At 34.8% G+C, this 22,022-nt stretch overlaps 1 protein-coding gene across 4 annotated transcripts in view; it reads right to left on the minus strand.

Moving 5' to 3' along the window:
- Positions 1 to 3,773: 3,773 nt before the first annotated feature.
- Positions 3,774 to 22,022, minus strand: part of fsd1l (fibronectin type III and SPRY domain containing 1-like) — a 31,646-nt gene continuing 13,397 nt past the window's right edge. Inside the window, exons 2-14 of one of the 4 annotated variants that reach the window (XM_052557731.1) lie at positions 21,917 to 22,012; positions 21,368 to 21,499; positions 18,110 to 18,211; positions 17,635 to 17,657; positions 15,287 to 15,408; positions 13,063 to 13,272; positions 12,878 to 12,976; positions 12,095 to 12,224; positions 11,343 to 11,378; positions 9,863 to 9,957; positions 7,280 to 7,531; positions 6,707 to 6,795; positions 3,774 to 4,670 (exon numbers count right to left, since the gene is read on the minus strand). In XM_052557731.1, the coding sequence (XP_052413691.1) occupies positions 4,485 to 4,670; positions 6,707 to 6,795; positions 7,280 to 7,531; positions 9,863 to 9,957; positions 11,343 to 11,378; positions 12,095 to 12,224; positions 12,878 to 12,976; positions 13,063 to 13,272; positions 15,287 to 15,408; positions 17,635 to 17,657; positions 18,110 to 18,211; positions 21,368 to 21,499; positions 21,917 to 22,012 (1,572 nt within the window). In that variant the 3' untranslated portion in view covers positions 3,774 to 4,484. Of the gene's footprint in view, positions 4,671 to 6,706; positions 6,796 to 7,279; positions 7,532 to 9,862; positions 9,961 to 11,342; positions 11,379 to 12,094; positions 12,225 to 12,877; positions 12,977 to 13,062; positions 13,273 to 15,286; positions 15,409 to 17,634; positions 17,658 to 18,109; positions 18,212 to 21,367; positions 21,500 to 21,916; positions 22,013 to 22,022 lie in introns of all 4 variants that reach the window. The other 3 variants (XM_052557730.1, XM_052557732.1, XM_052557733.1) reach the window with 3 other exon arrangements.

The raw sequence follows: 22,022 nt of genomic DNA on the forward strand, positions 1-22,022 counted from the left end.
TTGTTGAACTCTACTGTAGCCATTTGGACTAGTCATAACATAAGACAAGTAAAAAAGAAGATCTGACTAGTAAGATAAGAATAGTTACTAGTAGTGATTAAAAAAGGTACCAGTGTCTAAAAATTAAGAAATAGTACCTAATGAATAACTACTAGTATCTATTAAATAAGAACTAGTATCTAATGAATTAGTACCAGTATCTAAAGTACTACTAGTATGGAAAGCCTTTTAACTTTTAATCTATAAGCTGTACTAGTATCTTTTTTCAAGTTACTACTAGTTTTTTCAAGTTGACTACTAGTAACAAATTACATTTTTTGCTATTGACTTCTATGGGGTTCCGTCATTGAGATATCAACTATTGAGTTTTGACTAGTATGTATTCCACTAGTGACTAGTACTTAATTTGTATGTACTAGTAGTTATTCATTAGGTACTAGTGTGTATTTTTTAGATGCTAGTACTCATTCATTAGATACTAGTACTTATTCATTAGATACTAGTACTTATCAATTAGATACTAGTACTTATTATTAGATACTAGTACTTATTCATTAGGTACTAGTGCTTATTTATTAAAGGGACAATAAGTAACTTTTTAGGTATTTTATTATCTAAAATCAATATTTTTATTCATAAATATGCCCTCAATGGTGTACAAATACCTATGCCAATGTTTAAACTAATCCTCGTAAATGAAGAATTTATTATCTTTATATACATGGGACGGGTAGGTCGACAGAGGCTTCCATGTAGTTCCGCCATCTTGCAAAACTATAATAGCAGAGAGGGACAAAAAGTACTAAGCCAACGCGTTTCCACAGCGCGTTTTCGGTCAGAGCCAGAAACGCAAGTGCAGAGCAGTGAGAGGCGCTTGAAACTGCACCGCCAAGTTTAAAAGTCTGGATTGCATTCTTATTATGGACCATACATATGCCGCGCCACAGGAGAAGAAAACATCGTCGCCAAAACAGTCAAAAATAGAACGTAAAAGGAAACGTGACCGTAGATTACAGAAAACAAGAGTTAATGTCGGGGAAGCTTTTTCTAGGTGGAAAGAGCTAATGCTGGATAAAGATTTCAAAAGAGACGCTGAAGTGGCCAGTTTTCTTCTCGACAGGTAAGTCAGTGTTACAATCTATATTACAATATTTTTTTTATATCTAACAATGCACATTATTCAGAAAATATAACGAATAAAGAAGACATAACTACTAATTACAATATTTCATGTTTTCCACAGTCAGTAATTCATACTGTAACATTCGTTTGTTTGTTGTCATGTTGCAGTTTGTTTGAAATAACACACCTGTTCACCTGAAGGAAAACTCGACGAAGTGCTATTAGAAGACATCCCGTCAAAGCTTTTTGGTACATATCGCCTACCTTAGATGCAACGCGCATTTGAAAAAGCGAGGCTCTGGAGAGCAAAATTAGTTTGAATGCAAAATACAATTTCACCACTAGATGGGAGTAATTCCTACTTAGTGTCCCTTTAAAAACTAGTTCTCATTCATTAGATACTAGTACCTATTAAATAGATACTAGTACTTATTTAATAGATACTAGTACACATTTATTAAATACTAGTACTTATTCTAAATGTTACTAGTATGATTTTTTATTTTACTAGTCTTTTTTTTTTGTTGAACTCTACTGTAGCCATTTGGAGTAGTCATAACATAAGACGAGTAAAAAAGCAGATCTGACTAGTAAGATAAGAATAGTTACTAGTAGTGATTAAAAAAGGTACTAGTGTCTAAAGAATAAGAACTAGTACCTAATGAATAACTACTAGTATCTATTAAATAAGAACTAGTATCTAATGAATAAGTAACAGTATCTAAAAAATAAGTACTAGTATCTAATGAATAAATAGATAAATAGATTAAAAATAGATATAATAGATTATAATTAAATAGATACTAGATACTATTGCAATAATTACTAGTCAGAAATTAAAAGATGATATCAAAAACAGAATAACTCCGAGTCTCTGTTCGTTTGGAGATATCTTCAACCTCATTAAGAACTAGTAAGAACGCATTTGGAGATATCTTCATTTAAACAGATCATTTCATAAACATGAGTACCTCTCCACCGTCCAATCAGAGTCCACATTGTAATACAACACGCAGAATAAATTTGCATTAGGATTGCATTTTAAACTTTATTCTCATAAAATACGTGCAATGGTTTGAAGAGCAGAGATAAAAGCATATATTGTCGCAGTCATTGTTTATTTTCATCAAGTTTAATCACTAAAACGTCTATGAATGTTATTCAGCTACATCTACAGCGAAAGCTGAAGTTCCTGGAACTGCATCAGTGAGTCTCACTTGTGGAGTTTCTTCGCGAGGGCGCCCTCCAGCGACAAGTATGAACTAAAAATAAATTCATTGAGTACTCATTATTGCTTGCAAAATTAAGAACTTTGAGGGAAAAATTGGCAATATGGACACCCTTGGTAAATATGATCAAAGAAGGCTGTGAAAATTAATCTGCATTGTTAATCCCTTAGATATTTTATTTAAAAAATTCTAAAAATTCTAACCTTTCATTGAATAATAATAATTTAAAATGGGAGGAAATATCATTATGAAATAAATGTTTTTCTCTAATACACATTATTGTGAATTTGTGAATGCAGATTAATTTTCACAGCCTTCTTTGATCATATTTACCAAGGGTGTCCATATTTTTGGGCATGACTATATATGAAATAAAAATAATAATAAAGTTAACATACAGCTCGTGTATGATATTAATTGTTTTTACAGGAGGAAAAATAGGAAAATAACAGCTAATACAATTGGTGTCGTATCTCCATCCTGCCACCAGAGTTCACTCAAAGACCAAAAAACACATTAGGCTATTATATTTACGAAATTATAGTTAAAAACGGACAAAAATACGTTTTCTATGTGCTTGTGTACAAATAATAGCTTCTTTTCTATTTGGTTTTCTAAAACAAAGTACATCCATCTCCTTTTTTATGTTTCCTTTTTAATCTCTCTCCTATATGTTGCTGGTTCATTAATATTCAACATACAATTACCATCCTGGGCAAAAATGCTAATTTAAAAAGTACTAGTATCTATTAAGTTCAGGATATCTCTGGTCTAAAAAGTTACTAGTAACTAAAAAATAAGTACTATTTCTATTTTTGTTAACACGAATAATTAAATTAAATACTAGTCACTATTGGAATAAGTACTAGTATCTAATGAATACGTACTAGTAACTTTACAAAAGACTCTAGTGCCTAAAGAATAAACACTAGTACCTAATGAATAACCACTAGTACCTAATGAATAAGTACTAGTACTTAATGGAAAATATATTAGTGTCTAAAAAATAAGTACTAGTAACATGAAAAAAGATACTAGTACAGCTTATAGGTTAAATGTTACAAAGGCTTGCCATAGGCGTTTCTTCCTTGGGATAAATACATCTTCATATTTTTACAGTGTAATTTGCTTGGCAGTCTATGGGACAGTCACAAGCCTCCAAGTTTTCATTCACAATATCTTAAATTGTTTTTCCGAAACCGAAGCTTTTACGGGTTTGGAACAACATGGGGGCAAGTGATTCATGACAAAATTTTCATTTTGGGGTGTATCCCTTTAAATACAAACTGGCACATTCATACTTCCTTTGTAACCATAAGGGTGTGGTATATATTAATCTGTCTATGATCCACTTTAATGTTGTTTGGGGATTACAACACCAGATGGTGCCAGAGGCAGAAAAAGTCAACATTGAGTCAAACAGAAGTCTTTGGTGAGCTTTAATGTTTGGATTTAAGCTCATTAAGGATTGTTACATAGAAACAGACAGAGGTTTGATTATTAGTTTCTGCACAAATGCATGACAAACTTTTAATTTATTCAAAAAAAAAAAAAGATACCTAAAAAAAAAAAAAAAAGCAGGATGACATTTATACAACGAAAATGTACAGTCTACATCCAAAATTATCCAGATATAATAACGGTTTATGACAATGAAAGGACATTATAAGCAGCTTTTTTCATTTTTACACTTGTGCAAAGTTTTCCAGTTTCAAAATCAACAGCTGAAGGATGATCTACAGAGTTCAATATCAGTAAGAGTACAGTTAATGTAAAAAATAAAATACCATAAAAAGGATTTAACACACTACAAGGAACGAAACTAAAACAATATGAAGATCAACTAGTGAAGGACAAACAACTCAAAGAAGCATGTCATCATTCAAACTAAAATCAGTAAAGAAAGTGCACTCTACTATTCCCTGATGAAGCGACTAGCTTTCCTGATGCAAACATCTCCTGATGAAAGAGAACGAGGCCTTTCTTCATAGGAACGTGAAGGGAAACATCCCTCCAAATTCTGCCAGTCAGAGCTGCGGCGAGGATCTCTTTGTTCTGGAAGTCTACATGCCTCGGCGATCGGTTTTCAGAATGGTTTCCTGATTCGTTTTTCAGGTGTTTTGAGAAATCAGGTCACGGCATTAGGGAGCTGTCTACTGAAGGCAGTTTATCGTAGAAGCAGATATCACAGGCTACTGAGGGATCCTGCTGAGAAATACTGCTGTTCGATCCTCCCAGCCCATTTTCTGTCTTCTGGAAGCTTCTCACTGCACTGGGTATCTGCAGGCCTGTAGACAGAGTCAGACCGCCACACCATACCTGAAATACAAACACAGACAGTCTTCGTTTAGCAGACCCTTTTAAAGAGATAGTTCACCCCGAAAATGAAAACATGCTGAAAATCGAATCAACCTTTTGGCCATCCAAGATGTAGGTGAGTTTGTTTCTTCATCAGAAATGTAGCATATTACATAATTTTCTCACCAAAGGATCCTCTGCAGTGAATGGGTGCCATCAGAATGTGAGTCTAAACAGCTGATAAATATATCACTATAATCCACATCACTCCAGTCCATTATCATGGATTATGGGCTCATATTTTAGTTGAAAGCAATGGTTTAAAGTTAAAAACACCTTGGTGGACTTATAAACACACAGCTTTTCACAAATCTTTTTTTATCAGCTCTCATTCTGACGGGACCCATTCATTGCAGAGGATCCATTGGTACTGCATTTATCCAAATCTGTTCAAAAACAAACTCTACGCCTTGGGTGGTCTGAGGAAGAGTACATTTTCAGCTAATTTCCATTTTTGGGTGAACTATTAGTTTAATATAATTTATAATTTATAGAACACCCCTTACAGAGTTAGAAATGATCACTATTAGTACATAGGCCTAGATCTTTAACCACAAAGAGTACACTTGGTTTAAGATAACAGCATGTTTCTTTGTTGATATGAACAACAAGAATCCAACAACTTTTTCAGCCGGGCGAGAGTATAGATACAGATCATATAACAACTTTGACATGAGCTGTGCGATAATGTAGCTTACATTTTGCAACAAAACAATAATAAAAGCAGTTGAGATTTGCTTTACGTGAGTATACTGCATAAAATTTAAAATATGTTTATATCAAACTTAGTATAATGAGCTGGCAGATTTTGTGATAAAAAACAACCAAAAATCAAGCATTTGAGATCTGTTATATAGTGTATTTTATTTTAACTGTAACACTGGCTGATGTTGATATATTTTGTTAGGCAGAACTTGCGTTTCGAGACGTGCACAGACACAAAATGTGTGAGCAGTTTCACTGAAGTCTATGGGGAAGTCTATTTTTATCCAAAGCAACACACCAATAAGAAATATTACAAGCAATTTGTCATAAGATACAACAATGCACAATGCCAAGTGTACAGTATAAACACGATTTTTAGACAAGTTAGAGCAGACGGAAAATGTGTAAAAAGGTATGTCTTTTTAAATTAAATACATTTTATAATTAAAATTAAATGTTGAAATTTAAGTGCATTTCTTTTTCCATATTCACTTATAATACTCAAAAAATGGAATGCTTATTTCTGGTACACAGCATGGAAACTGAACTTCAACAACCACTGAAGGATTACGGTTTCTGAAGTGCAGTCCATGTGTTTTATTTTCTTTACATTTCTTGTCACTTATTCATTTATAACATTTCATAATTTATTCATTTGTCATTTAATCCTGTTGAGCGAGTGATTTAATTAATCATTCATAAAGACATCATGCCTTTTGGGAGCCAAAACCAAATTAAATGAAACCCTTAAATTATGATTCAGTTTGTTCAGGTATTTAGTGCTGTGAAGAAGACTCTTAAACCTTTTGACAAAGAAACATTAGCAACAATCAAACACAATCAAAGATGTATTATGTCTGGCAATTACCAAGTACCACACAAGCAGTACTCTAGTCATAAAGTGTTTTGTTATACATGTTAAATGTACTTAGAGTAAATTATGCATAATTAACTAACTCTAAACCAAACCCTAATCCTATAGTAATAATGACGTCATTACTTAATTGTATACTGTAACGAAAACATGATCTGTCAATGCAAAATGCATCATTATTTAAAAAAAAATCATTAGCTTTGAGAAGAAGTGGTGTTTATACTTCAGCACATGACTATTTCAAGCTTATACTATTATTTGTAAACAAACAACACTCACTTTCAGTGTTTTCCATTTTTTCCCTGTTGCCTGATTCTATTACATCATCTTTTTTTATATAAATGAAAAACGGGGCATGGTTTGCATTAGAATAACCTATATTTGCATGTGTAAATAGAATGTTTGTACTCTAACTCACCATGAAAGCTGGCACAACAGGTTGGGTGAACCTCACTTTAAAAGTGTGAAGCAATTGTTTGTTTTCAGCATTATAGAAGGAAAGTTGGCCTGGAAAAACAAAAAAAAAATGAAGCTATTAATAAATAGCTGCAGTCACATTTACTTGCTGCAGTTATTCAAGTAGTGCATGAAGCAGCTCACACGAAAAGCATGAATGGAAATGGTGGAAACTCAATCTGTAGGTATCTGATTGCACGTGTGAAACCCGAGGGTGGGCTATAACGTTCCCTATAGACTACGGCAGTCGGGCAAAATGGAGCAGGACATGAACACACAACACTGAAGCTACCCATAATCACACAGAAGACATGGATAACATTTGGACATTTTTACGATTATACTAAAAGGCCTTTTACTTGCCAAAAATGACAAACTTTTAATCAGACGACAGAAGACATGTACTAGATTGTTTACTGGAAAATCATTTAGGGCCTTAGAAATATGCCATCAAATATGATACAGAAGGCTTTATTGGGTTGATCATACAATAATAAAAAAAGTGAGGCCAGTAAGCCTTTTTTTTTTCCATTACCTCGATCAAAGTCACAGTAGACTCCTATGCTGTCTGGTACCGGGACGTCCAGATTCTTTGCCTTGTTGTTGTGTTTGGCTGCAAATGAGTTCTGCAGCCAGTTGTTGACGTGGATACACCAGGTGGTGTTGGTCTTCCCCAACTGGTCAAATTTCCCAAGGTTTCTGTAGGCCAAACCAACACTGTAGGACTTACAGTCTTTCTGAGGCTTCACTTCCCAGTAATGCTGGCCAGACTCTATACTGGTGTCACCTAAACATGCATACAAACACACAAGTTTTTTTAAAACAGTCTTCAGATTATTATAATGTCAATAAACTGACATTATTCCAGCAACCACTGTTGTGTGGATGTGTAGTATTTGTTGGTTAGAAGTTAAGTCTGACCAGCTAGGCGTAATCAAGTTCGAAATCAAATGTCATTCATCTGCGATTATGACTGTGATATTGCCTAATTGTCAGTGAACTATGGCTCAATCAGACCAATCGGACCAATCACCGTGGATTAGCGTCTCGCAAAAGAAGGGTTTGGAAAAATGTATCATTGAGAGAATCGTTTGGGAGTCACTGAGCAAGAAAGATAAAAATAAATGCATAAGACAATGAAAGTGTTTTTTGACCTTGCAAGCATGTCAACTTGTTGGTGACTCTCAAAACCAAAATATAAATATTTCATAACCCATAATAGGGGCACTTTAATGTTCATTAATTACCATCAGGGCTCTCAAGACAAGTTTGGAGGGGGCACTTAAATTTTTCAGCCAGCGCCAAACTGTTCCTAGTTTTGGTTTTGTTCAAACCCACCATGGAGAACGCTCTCACTGCATCTGCATTTGTGTGGGGAAGCCACAGTGCTTTAAGTGGGAGCCCCCTTCCCCTGTCATCAAGCATCAAAATGTGCAACAAACACAACAGACTTACAACACACTCTTTCTCTCTCTCTCTCTCTCTCTCTCTCTCTCTCTCACACACACACACACACACAAACACACAGCATGATATACATGCTCAGGGCAAGTTTTGTCAATCCTACTGTATGTGTACAGTATGTACATTGAGCACTGATGTTCAGTTGGTTCATTTGGGGCCAAATTAATTTTTATTTTTTACGTGTTTTTAAATTAAATATATAAAACAATTTCTTTTATTTGGATGAATTTGTCTGCCTTTTATCATATTTACAAATTGTTATAACATTTCTATTATACTTTCCTTAGTTTCTGGTTGTAAAGCAGCTGGAGAGTTTTGACTGCATCAATAATAATATAGCAAGAATTTGGATATATTCCACAACATCAGAACTCACTATCTTTAGTCGCAGGCAAGTGATTTCCCCCAGAATCGTAAAATTAAAATGCTTAAAAAAAGGTTACCTGCTACAGCATTTATCGTCCTGCTCACCCAACTTACACTCCATGTGCGTGCATATCCATGTTGCTTAGTAACGAGCGCGCTTGCAGTGGATGACATAATTTTCACGTAAACAATGACATTCTAATTTCTAATTTGCTGGTAGGTATCATATAACTCGAGAAAGCTATGAACCTGGCAGGGAGCTTCCCTCCGTATTCGTTCATTAATTATATGAGAAATACAAGGTGTGGTGTGAGACTGTCTCACGGATGTATCTCACAGTAAATGCGTGAGACTTGAGAGCCCTGTTACCATTAATTATCGAATAAATTCAACTCAGTTTGTAAAGCAGCTCTATAGAAGACAAGAGTTTCATTTTTCAGCTCCATTCGGTTCAGTGTTGTTTCAAAACTCTCAAAATTTCAAAATGTCCATTAATGATGAAACGATGTCAATTTGAACTACACAGCAGCTCTCCTGAAGACAATCATTGTCATGATTCAGCTCAGTTATTAAAAGCTGAATAATGACACATCTATAGAGCTGCTTATATCCAAATGAATCGAATTTCATAATTTGGTGAACTAATCTGAATTGAACATGAATTTACTTTAGTTGAATAAGGACACATTTGTCTTTTTAGAGCTGAAATTGTATTTGTTTCATCACTGAAGAACTTCGCAAAATTCTTGCTCATTTGTGACACTGTTTTGAAACTATCTTTATTGTTTAATCTTTAAGTGCTATATAAAAACATGGCTTGACTTGACAACGTAGAGTCAATGTTGATTGTTTAATTCAATCACAGTGTCAGTGTTGCAAAGTTAATACATTAAGAAAAAATCTGATTCTGCCTGTAAAGCAGCTCTACAGAAGACAATTGTCATTATTCAGCTCAAATTAGTTCAATGTTGTTTCAAAACAGTATCATTCATAAATTATGAATCATCTTCGATTTCAACTACAAAGCAGCTCTACAGAGTACAAGAGTGTCATTGTTCAACTAAAATCCATTCCAGTTTTGTATGCATCTGTTTTCAGTACCATCAAATTGATGGTATTACTGAATATCAATTGCCTTTTAAACCCCGACTTTCAAGAGAAAGGGATAGCTTTCCCAAAATTCATGAAAAGAAGCGTCAGTTTCCTTCAAAAACAAAGACACTTCCAAACTGATTCCAGTCTTTTGAATATAATGGACTCTTTTGGATTTCTAAGGCTGTTTTGGTACCCAGTACTGTGTAGGACTCTCCAGTGAAGCGATCCCTGGCTCCTCTCGGGGCGGGTGAGCGCGTCACTGATGTTCTTTTAGGAGATGGAGTTCCACTTCTGAAACCATCAGAGAGAAACTGACAGTCACTACACACACACACACTTGGGTTCAGGACAGTGTCCAATCATCAGAACATGCGCAAACACTATCTCAAAGCCCCACAACACACAAAGATCAAGATGAAGAGGAAGAGAAGAGAGTCACTGTCAGTTAGTTATCAAACACTATTTGCAATGCCTACAGCCAATGGTGGTGCAAAAGAACTATGAAAAATCGAATGGAGAAATTAATGGAAAAAGCAGTACATAACATGTTGGCCACAGCAGCACAAATGAAGCAATGCTACTCAATACATTTATTGCAAAAAAAAAAAAAAAAAACACCAAAGCAACTCCTATATATCTTAATAATCTAATGGGTGTGCAGACTTCGGATGGCTAGTGTAAGATCACTTAACCAGAAAACTACTGGCAATTGATTGTGTATCTTAATGTAGAATTCAACAAAGTGCACAAATAAGTGTATTATTATTTAACAACAAAATGATTCTGAATAAGGGACGACTGAACCCTTTGTGCAGGGCTCATGATCTCCCCTCCTCCATTAGCCATATGTAAGATCCCACATATTAGCATATGAACAGCTGGCCGGTGAGGGACGACCCACACATTGTAAATGATGGAGCATTATCACAAGGTTCTTGGCATACCAGATGGTTTAGTTACAATGTATTACCAGTGTAATTACATGCAAAATTTATGATGTTCAGTGCACTTTGTTTGCCGTAATGGAATGACTGATGAGAAAAGCAGGAGAGCGGTGATTTCAGACGAAAGCTTACTCACCGCGGTCATAAGGATGTGAGCATGGAAAAACAACTTTGTATTTAGAATTACGTTTTGACTGAATGTTGCAAAACTAATATTTAGGTCATCATTCATTTTAAACACAGTAAGAAGGAGCCAAGTTGTAAAGTGTGAGGTGATAGCAAAGATGTCAAGTACAGGTTGAGTTTTTGGTCAGAACTAATGGTTCTATATAATATAATTCTACTGAATCTATTTTCAGTAACAGTCACAGCCAGCACATGCAAAACCCATAAGAGCACTCAATTTAGAAACCCCTCAGAAGAAGACATTTCATAAATAAGGATCACAAGTAAGATTAAACATTGAAGATGCATTTCTTTAAAATGATAAATAAGTCATAATTTGTAAGCTTGGAACTAATATATGAAATTCCTGAAAGATCAAATGTAGATGAAAGTTATCCAGTGATCTGTAATCCTTTTTCATGAAACGCTTTGCTCAGATGTGTCTTTGTGAACACGATGCCCGTAGAGAAGCTGGTCTAAAGGACTCTAGGTAAGCCAGCAGCAGCGCTTGGATTATTGCTGTAAGAAAGAGCTAAAGACCACTGCTAAGAGACACACGGTCACCTTGACATATTCTTCAGATTGGTGAAATGTGCACTGCTGATTGGTAGAAAAGGAAAAACAAGAGCAGGGAGTTATTAGGGATGCACTGATGTTAAAAAACTAATTATTTCTATGCTATTGCCAATTCTACACTACTTTGTTGAAATAACTGGAAACATTGTAAACTAAAATCAGTCATTTTAAATGCTAAAAGTGAATTTAGACATTATTATATTAAAATGTACAGTATGAAACTTATATTTTAGACTCATTTTAAATTGAAAAAAAAAATAAGAAACTGCTGAATGAAGTCATTATTTTTGTTTTCTCTTAGCTTCATAACATTATGGTTGAAAAACTGATGTCACATGGACAATTTTAACAATGTCCTTAATACCTTTTTGGGCCTTGAACATGTCAGTTGGGTTAGAAAGCTCTTGGATTTCATAAAAAATATTTTAATTTGTGTTCCAAAGATGAATGAAGGTCTTACAGGTTTGGAACAACGTGAAGGTGACTAATTAATGATAGAATTTGGGTGAACTATCCCTTTAACAATAACAACACTGTATCACGTAACATTCCAGATAGGGCCTTACACTAACTGATGTGTTGATTAATAAATCACTAGCAGCCAAACCTGAAAACCTCCCAACACACACCAGGTTTCAGTGTGATGAAGCAGAAGTCTCATCAGAGAGTACAAGAACGTGTGTTTCATCTCATCCATGGCTGACTCAGTGGAAGAAAGATGTGTTTCTCAAATTTCTTACCTGCCCTTGTTCTCCTTCCCTTTGACTTTGCTGTCTACTCCTTTTCCTCCCTGAGGATCCCATTCCACGCTCCTGTCCTCCACCTTCAGATTCAGATGAGATGACGTGGAGTCAAAGCCGAAGTTAAACGCTAACACAGAGAGGCACGAGCATCAGTATCACAGAACAGGACGGTTCAATAATATATTTTTGGGGCTGGTATGGCTGTGAAACACTATTCAAATTTAAAATAACTGTTCTATTGTAATGCACACTATTAAAGGCACTTCACAGTGCCATAGAAGAATTTTTTTGTCAAAATGGTTCAATAAAGAACCTTTAACATCTGAAGAACCTTTCTATTTCACAAAAGGTTCTTTGTAGCGAAACAAGGTGTTTCAGATTACAAAATGTAAGAAAGAGATGGTTCTTTAAAGAATCTTTGACTAAACGGTTCTTTGTGAAACCAAAAATGGTTCTTCTATGGCATTGCTTGAAGAACCATTTGTCACATGATCCTTCTAATATGCTGATTTAATGCTTATTGTCATAAAAACTGTTATAAATATTTTTTTTGCAGGATTCTTCAATGAATGTGAAGTTCAAAAGGACAGCATTTATTTAAAACAGTAATCTTTTGTAACTTAATAAATGTCTTTACTTTCACTTTTGATCAACTTAATGCATTCTTGATGTATAAAAGTATTAATTTCTATGAAAAAATCTTTCTGACCCCAAACATTTGAATATATATATATATATATATATATATATATATATATATATATATATATGCTTTAATACCTCTAGTTTCCAAGGTGACTGGATCCGAATAATCCCCCGCCGCTGCTTTATTACATGCTCTTACCCGGAAGTTCATGAACTTGGTGTCAAATCTTAACCCTGTCAAATGAAGACAGCAATCAGTTTTTCTAATGCATTAAAGTGGGAAATGACAGATATTTTGAGCAGAACATTGCTGTGAGCACCTTGTAGGGTGTATTCACTGGTCTTGATGTTGTCCAGCACTTCCCAGCACTGCTCGTCCTTCACACGCGGCAGACCCTCGTGGTTGGTTTTTCTGTACTCTAAGATGTAATGGTCGATCTTGCTGTCCTCCACCGGTATTCTCCAGGTTATGGTCACCTCATTATCTATGACCAGACAGTCCCCGAGCACTATCTCTGGAGCTCTTGGCACTATGTGCAGAAGATCAGAACAGGGCATGTAAGATTTTGTTTCATATATATTACCTTGAAGGAGTCATATCATAAAAGTTTTGTCCACTAAGTAATATACTGTCATACATGTTTATGTCTTTGAGGTCCACTTAGGTTGTTTGTACAAGTAAGATGTAAGATGTATGCACCCAAACAGCTTTTAATGTTTTATGACCTATTTTCACCATTTAATAGGCAGTGTTTTATGCAGTGCTCAAAGTGTAGTAGTAATTTTTATGTGTGAAAGTAAATGCTACATTAAGCTGTTTTAGAATATTTACAGACAGGAATGGACAGATATTTTTATAACTCAACAGCAAATTACTTAATGTACCCATAATGTCCAAAACATACGTTTTCAGAAGGTTATTGATTTTTTTTCTTTTGCTTAAAAATTAAATCTGTTTTATTTTTCCTCCAAGACTTTTCCATTAATTTTTTTATTGAATTTGAATGGTTTAATTACATTTGAATAACCAAAAAGGCATGTCTAATCAATTGAATTCATAAAACTTTTACAATTTATTAACAATAATAGGCCCCGAAGAAATGTTTTTCAATGTTTTGTTTTCTCAACATCATGGCTCTACATATATAATCCATTCTTGATGAACACTTTAATTCCTATTTGAATTATCACATTAATTGGACCTTTTAGACAAATTTACTTGAAGTACCCTTTAAAAACCTAAAAGTAATCAAAAAGCAGTCTGATTTTATACAGAGATTATATACTCAGATACAGAGCACAGAGAGTACAGATATAGAGAGTAAAAATATACTCTGAAATCATGTCATGCATATGAGATTGTCTCGTATCCTAAATGTCTGTTACAGATCCCTGTCCAAAAATAACACCACTCTTCTCTTCTTCTAATGCAGCTACGCTACACAGTAACTCTGATCCTCTCTCCATGTTTCTCAGGTTGGCTAGGGACAGATTTGAGTTTTATGTTTCTAAATTAACTCTGCTTAACCTATCCTGCTAAAAAATGTCAGCTCACCAAGTATCAGAGCAAAATACAAGGAGCCAGGGATGCAGGGATTTTATCTAAACTTATCATATCTTAAGTTTTAACATTTCAGAAATGATCTCTCTCCATACAGACTCAATCTCCAAATGACTTTTAATATGAACATGAAAAAATATCTGCAAATGTTAAGCTAGCTAGTCTTGGAAGATTACCTCAGTGTCAGCAAATTAATATTCATGAATTTTGTCTTATTATGGTGTCATATGGCATAGAAGCAGAGAGATACTTAAAAACATAGAATAGAGTCTAGATTAGACTTAGGCACATAAGTGATTAGACAGAGAGATAATAGTTAGAGAAATGTTGATATCTGAAACACTTAGTCGACTATATCCTCTTCTTGTGCTGGGATGATAGAGCTGAGAGGCGTCTTATTTTTCAGTGCTATTTTTTTGTTGTATATGTCTGGATTTGGTGCATTTGTAGACCTGAAAGCCAGAGTGACTCACAAAAGTGCAGAGAGTCATCCTAACGCATGATTACACACACAATAACAGCAGATGAAACAAGCAGTCAGTTCAGTGCAGTCACTACATGCAATGAACCAAAAATCAGTAGAGCTCATCATAACACATGCAAATATAAGGTAGAATACTGAATCATTTGATAAAACAATTCTAAAACTAACACTGAAAGTAGTCATGCCAGCACATCAGTCACATGTAGTATCTGAGTATTATGTTTATACTTTTAATATGTAAAATGGCATATTTGAGATGTTTCAGTAAACATACCATTAACATTCCTTTAAATGAATGTTAATATACTTCGGGTGAGAAAAAATGTCTGATGATAAGAATTATAAAATTCATATTCACAGAACCGGTTAGAGTAGATTCTTCTATCACAGGTTTATTAACATAGGCACAGATGCTGGGTTGGTAACCCAAAGGTTGTAGGTTCAAACTCAAGATGAGTTGATCCTGTAATACAAGCAGCTAAATTAATAATTAGCTTACCAGGGAGGAACTTGAGGCCCTGCAGAAGCTGTCTCTCCTTACTGAAGTCCACCATCAGGTGGGTCATATTATCTGTGGCTTTGGGCTTCATAGTCAAGCGGAAGGCAGGAGCCATTGTGACCCTAAAAGAACAAAATATAATAGTTTAGATATATTAGTCATAACTACAGTTACAAGCCGAGTTGTTTCATTGCTCAGGACTTTGGGATCTGTTGAGTGTTGCATTGATGATTTATTATTGTAGGCGAAAACCCATAAAAGAGTTAGCATTTTACTGGTTTCATCATCCGGAATCAATACATTTTTTGGTTAATTGGCTGAAAAAAAGGTCTGTGGTGAAAACAAGCTCAAGATATTTTTAATATTATAATTCTATGACATAAAATACATGAGTAATAACTTATGATTTTTTCAAAAGCTTTTACTTGTCTAAAAAAAGGCGTTCGCTAACATGTGTCTAAATGGGACTACAGAGATCGTCACAGAGCAGTTACAATCATCTACTAACTAGATCGCTTTGACAGCCTCATTGTGTTTAAACTATAGACTTTATAAAAAAAAATGGACGTAGTGTCTGTGACATCACCCGTAGATTTCCGAATAGCATTTTTGAAGCTCAAAGTCGGCAGAGCGGGCCGTCGCCATCTTGGCAGCGCATCACCATGCATCACTCCCGGATAATTGAATATGGGCAAAGAGGCGTGAACTGGTTGCTGATGCCACGCACACCTAGCTGGTGACAGCAGTGGAAATTCACCTGTCACTCAAGTGGCCACGCCCTAAATTATGCAGAACTTTAAGGCTTAATATAATTTAAATGGATGAGTTTAGCTATATAGACCGAAACCACTTTTTGTACCAGGCTGTAAACAAATTTTTTTTTGTGCTGTTAAGTTTTTTACAGCATTTTAACATGAGGAGTCTATGGGACTGACTCTGCTTTGGAGCCTGCCTCTAGCAGCCAGTCGATGAATTGCAGTTTTACGGTAGTCACTTCTGTGTTTGCTTCACAAGAGAGACTGGAAGGAAGCCGCTCTTGTTTGTGCACCTTTGGTCTACTTTACAGCATACATTTAGTTTTTTACTTCTAGCGATCGTTGGTAATTATCATGATAAACAACATGTAAGAATAATAACATTTTGTTGGTCACAGAGCTTAATTTCAGAAATAATCAAAGGCCATTGGAAAAATACCAAGGTGATGCTAACATTCTGGTTGGCCTACAAAAATGTCATCGCTGCAACACTCTATGACCTATATTCTATATTCTATATCTATATATTTTTTTACTTTTAAATTGACAGCATGGAACACACATTTTAGTTTGTTCGGAAAAATAAAATGCTCTCCAACATTTGGATCCCACTGCTTCAGATCTCTGCGTAGCTATGGCAGTTACAAACTTTATACTATATTAACTATCCTATCCCTGCATTTTCCAACCCTTTGCAGGAAAAACAAACTGCTTATTCGCATGCTTCAGAGTCACTATATATCATAAAACCATAAGCAGTGTGTATTCATTTCACTTCCCATATTACAGCCCTCACAAAGGGTCTATGTCAATTATTTACCAATGACGTATAAGTAAGGTCTTTACCCTCAGCACATTATTTTAAACCTTTTTTATTTTTTTGTTATTAAAGACAATATTTGGCAGTTTCCCCATGCCGAATAACTAAAGCTACTCACACCCCGCTCATGCCTCGCTCATGCAGTCTGAAACAGGTGCTGGATGGCAGTCAAATATATTCTGTTAGCAGATTTTACTAATTTTTAGCACACCATAGATTTAGTTGACATTCCCATTGCATAAACACGTATGACTAATTTAATCACATTTTAGAACTGTGTAATAAGCCTCACCACTTCCAACAATCAGGCTGCATTACATTCAATCCCAATGGATGTAAAGCTACAGCAGATAGGCTATATATACATACATACTTTTTTCATCTTGAAGAAGAGTCTCTGGTTACAAAGCACTGAGGCTGTTTACACACTCGAACAGTTTTCATGTTAATGGCAGAGGTGAAGATCTTATTTAAGTTGCTGTATTTCATGCTACCCCTTCACTAGCAGGTAACATTAAGCTTATTGCTAAAAAGTGTCAAAGGATCAACCGCGAAAATTAAACAACACTGAACATCCTATAGATATTCGGTGCATACATCAAAAATAAAGCATGGCTAAAGTGTCTGAATGACCTACATAAATAAAGGCACATAGACACCTGCACACACACACACAAACACACAGGTTGATCAACAGTGTAAAACAAACAATGTGAATATATGTGTCATGCAGTGGTCACAACCACACACAGAGAGTGGAACATATACTGTACCTATCTTTGATCTGTTTGGCAGCCTTGAGGATGAAGATAAAGAGGAAGAGAGGGAAAAAACAGCAGGTCGTTAGTATTGCCATGCAAGTAAAGTGTAAGCATGCCATTCAACTGGATATACACAACCCCAGAAACACACACACACACATACACACACACAGAGGGTAAATCAGGATCTTAAACATATAAAGCACAGGTTGATGAGAGCAATTTAACAGATTGTTTTTTTATATATATATACACATTAGTTTTTAATAGATTCACATTTAATGAACAGATTATAGAAATATAGACTTCAGTTTTTTTGCATTAGCATTAGCTTAGAAGAAAAATCAAGTTTCAGACAATAAGGATTAGTATGTACAGTCCTAGTTTAATTCTTGGCATTCTCTGCTTGTTAAAATTTGAAAAGATGTTAAAAAAAAAAAATGTTTTAAGTTGCAAGTATCCTTTGTGTAGAACATCAAACATCTACCTTTGTGAATTCCTCCTCATCTGCGATGTGCAGCGCATTATTAGCAAACTCCAAAAGTTCCTCTGCACTCTCTAATGCACTGGTGCTTTGGGTCAGCTGATTCTGGAGAAGAGATAAAGGTTGATCATTATTAGTGATTTTGAAGTGATCTGTGTTTGCTGAATATATGTGGGCTTATTTTTACTAATTCAGTGTATAATCTTTTTTTTATACAATGCTTCCACTAAAAAAATTACAACTGGAATGAAAATTAATAAAAACTAAGATATTTTTTAAAAAGCAAGTGTTGTACCAACAAAAAATGCTCCAAAAAAGCCCAGCAGTGGTGTTCCTGAATTAATCTGTATTTCAGGGCAAATCGTTTGAGTGAATTATTCATTGACTCACCTATAAAGACCACTACTGTATCAATGCAACTCACTGAAAAATCCTGACCACTAAGGACCTGTTAAGACCTGAACCTACTTTGGGTGATCCAATCACAAGTGAACAGCTGTTAACAAACTGTCAATTGCATTTGTCTCCAATGCATCTTCAGTGACCACTTGTGCCTGGATTAAAGACCCGTCTCATATCTGCCGTCCACAGATACTGTCATTGTTGTTATTGAGCAAGATAAATTTCACGGTTGTGATACGAGTCATCCAGCTGTTAAAATTTCTCAAATCTTTCAAGTGTAAGGCTCAAGAGGTCTGATCCACAGATTCTTGCTTTACATTACACTTTTACTTGAGCATAAAAATCAGTTGAAGAGAAACATAACACAACTTAAAAAAGCATTACCATAAATGTCCACAGAACTAGAAGAAATCTGCTCACTACACCAAAAGTTTGTTCCCTGACAAAGCTCCCTGAACATCCCACACTACTGCATTCTCATGAAAACTCCTATTTTAAAAAGGGAACACAGTGTAAATAACAGATTTACCGTGCAGAGTAAGCCAATGAATTGATTAAAATGGGAGTATTCGTGACAGTGCAGAACTCGGATGGAAGTTCGGTGAGCTCACAGTAACCTGAATGACAGCTTCAGTAAATGTAACTATAGAAAATGGTTTAATGTTATATTTTTGCACACTTTCTATGTATACTTTATTTAAATGGGTCTTGACGTGGAGAGTCCAAAAAGAAACATTTGTAGATTAAGCGGTACTAGATCTGACTGCAGCTTCCTCACAAACTGTAAATAAATGATTCCATAATGCTTTGTCTGGAAATGATGGTTTTCTTTTTTCTTTTTATCATTTTGTCAAAACACTCACATGCAATGGCGAGGGGGCATTGATACTGTTTCCTATGCCATGATGTAAGCCAATCATAAAGGGCTGATTCCTGACAAGCCTTAACCCCTTAACTGTCATCCCCATTTTTGAAAATTCACGAGAAAGTGCACTATCCAGACTTAAATTATTATAATTCATGAACGCTTTTGAAAACAGACCTAAGGTGGATTTCTTTTTAAAGATTTTTCCTCATTTTTTAAAGAAGTTGGCAGATTATTGCAGAAGTAAAATCATTTAATCAAATGAAACTATTAAAAAGTTATAGAAGTTTACATTTACTGTAAAGAAAATGTATTGTACTATTTTTATTTTATGTTATAATACAAAAATGCTATAAAATTAAAGCCATGTCTACATAAGTTAATAAAAATATGAAATTTGTTTAGGTGTTATACCAAAAAAAACGGGTGCCACCAAAACTCAATTTTGCTCAACAGTGGTGTATAAGAGTGATTCATGTGGACAAAAAAAGTGATAAAACGTATAAATAAGTTTTTCAATTCCTTGTTTTATTTGTGTGATTATTATTACTTTTTTATGATTATTTTACTTTCATGTAAAGCACTTTGAATTGCCCTTGTGTCCTTAATGTGCTATATAAATAAACTTGCCTTGTCTAAAATGAAGAAATAGATAAACATAAAAGACACACAGAAGCTACAGATAACAAAAAGCTTATAAAGAAGAACCCTATAACGGTTCCTGCAGCTGTCAGTAATGAACAGTAGCCGGTGTGTTTACGTACTATTATGCAGTTAAGGATGGGAAGGGTGCTGATGCTAATAGCTTATCTGAGCTCATTTCTCTCTCTGGTATTGTTCCTGTTCAGTGGACTTAGAGGGCTGGGCACAATACTGCCATTACAGCACCATGACATCACCAGCCCAACCAAAGCCAACTACACACACGCCTACCAGAAACCTAAAACAAAAACACTGACTGCATGCACATGCAATCAAAGTTATGATCCTGCTTGAAATATGACCACAGTGCTGGTGTTATTTTATAAGCATATAAGTATAGGGCTGGGGAAAACAATGCATTCACTTCTGTGATAAATATAGGCTATATTCTTGATATATATTAATTACAAATACATCTTTCCTGAGAGCCGACAACTGATAACGAAACTGCAAATGGTTTATTAAATTAGGGATAACATGGACAGATACACAGTGTTGATGCTCCTAATACTAATGCTGATCTTCATATCTGCTGACTTTCTGAGTGTTTCTAATGGTGTCACAGAACAACATCCCCTGGAATAAGTTCAAACTTCATAAATATGAACCTGTATGTGGCATCTATTATCATTTATTATAATACATTTACATGACGATTGTTATAATTGTATATGAATCCAAAGTTATTATAAGATTAGTCCAATTTCTAATTGTTGTTAATAAATGACAAACAGAAACCGTATTCTATCAATATACAATTGTATTTTAAAGTCTAAAAATTAAAGGATAAATCAATGATTACAAACCTTCAGTTTAAAGGGATAGTTCACCCAAAAATGAAAATTACCCCCGATTTAATCACCCTCGAGCCATCCTAGGTGTATATGACTTTTTTCTTTCAGACTAATACAACCAGAGAAATATTAAAATTTCTTCCAAGCTCTATAATGCCAGTGAAGTCCAAAAAAGTGCATCCATCCATCATAAAGCGTGCTCTACGTGGTTCCATGGGTTAATAAAGGCCTTCTAAACTGCATTTGTATAGGAAAAATTTATATTTTCAAAACTTTATAACCGTAATCTCTAGCTTCTTAATTGGCATAAATTCACAAGAGAGTGGCATTCATGGGGTAATTTTCATTTTTGGGTGAACTATCCTTTTAAGAGGAATCGGTATTAAAATCGATATGAAAAAAAAAAAGTTGAATTACTTCTTATATTGGTTCTACATTGTTTTAGGGATTTACTATGTGCATATACATGGGCCATTCCCAAAGTAGTTTGAGAGTTACCTGAAGCTCATGTGATTTCCGGACTGTTTCCTGTTTGATGGTGTTTGTCATACTCTCCTTCATCTCATCCAGGATGGAGTAAAGCGTGTCAAATTCCTCCTCTAAATCCGACACCACCTGTGTGGAGTTGTCCTGAAACATGACAAAATTTCAAAATGAAGGGAAACCAAAATCAGATTATCACCATTACTCTTAAAGTAATTCAAACTCTTTTTTTTTTTTGCCAACTCCACTCACACCACCAGCAACTTGCAGTAACAATGTAAACTAACCTCATTCATATTTTTAAAAGACTAGGCAACTTTCCAATGCTACTAAATAATGATATTACATAAAAAATGGAGATGCATATTAATAATTATGAGATAAAACATAATCAGAGATGAACAAATTTCTATACATCATGTTTATAATGAAAAGTAAAAAAAATGAGAGAATATGGGACTAATTTTTTTATTGAATAAAACAAATTTGGTAATGACGTTTGTTACTAGACATCAGGATTAGAAATATCGTAACTTAATTTTAGAGTGCTTTTAGTGTACTCACCTGAACTCGACCAAAAGTGTGATTCAGCGTTTCAATGAAATTCTGGAGTTCCTCATTTTTGTTTGCTAATGTGGCAATTATCCTCTGTAAGGCATCCTGCAAAAAG

Source organism: Carassius gibelio, chromosome B5 (genome assembly GCF_023724105.1).
Source record: "Carassius gibelio isolate Cgi1373 ecotype wild population from Czech Republic chromosome B5, carGib1.2-hapl.c, whole genome shotgun sequence".
Classification (NCBI taxonomy): Eukaryota; Metazoa; Chordata; class Actinopteri; order Cypriniformes; family Cyprinidae; genus Carassius; species Carassius gibelio.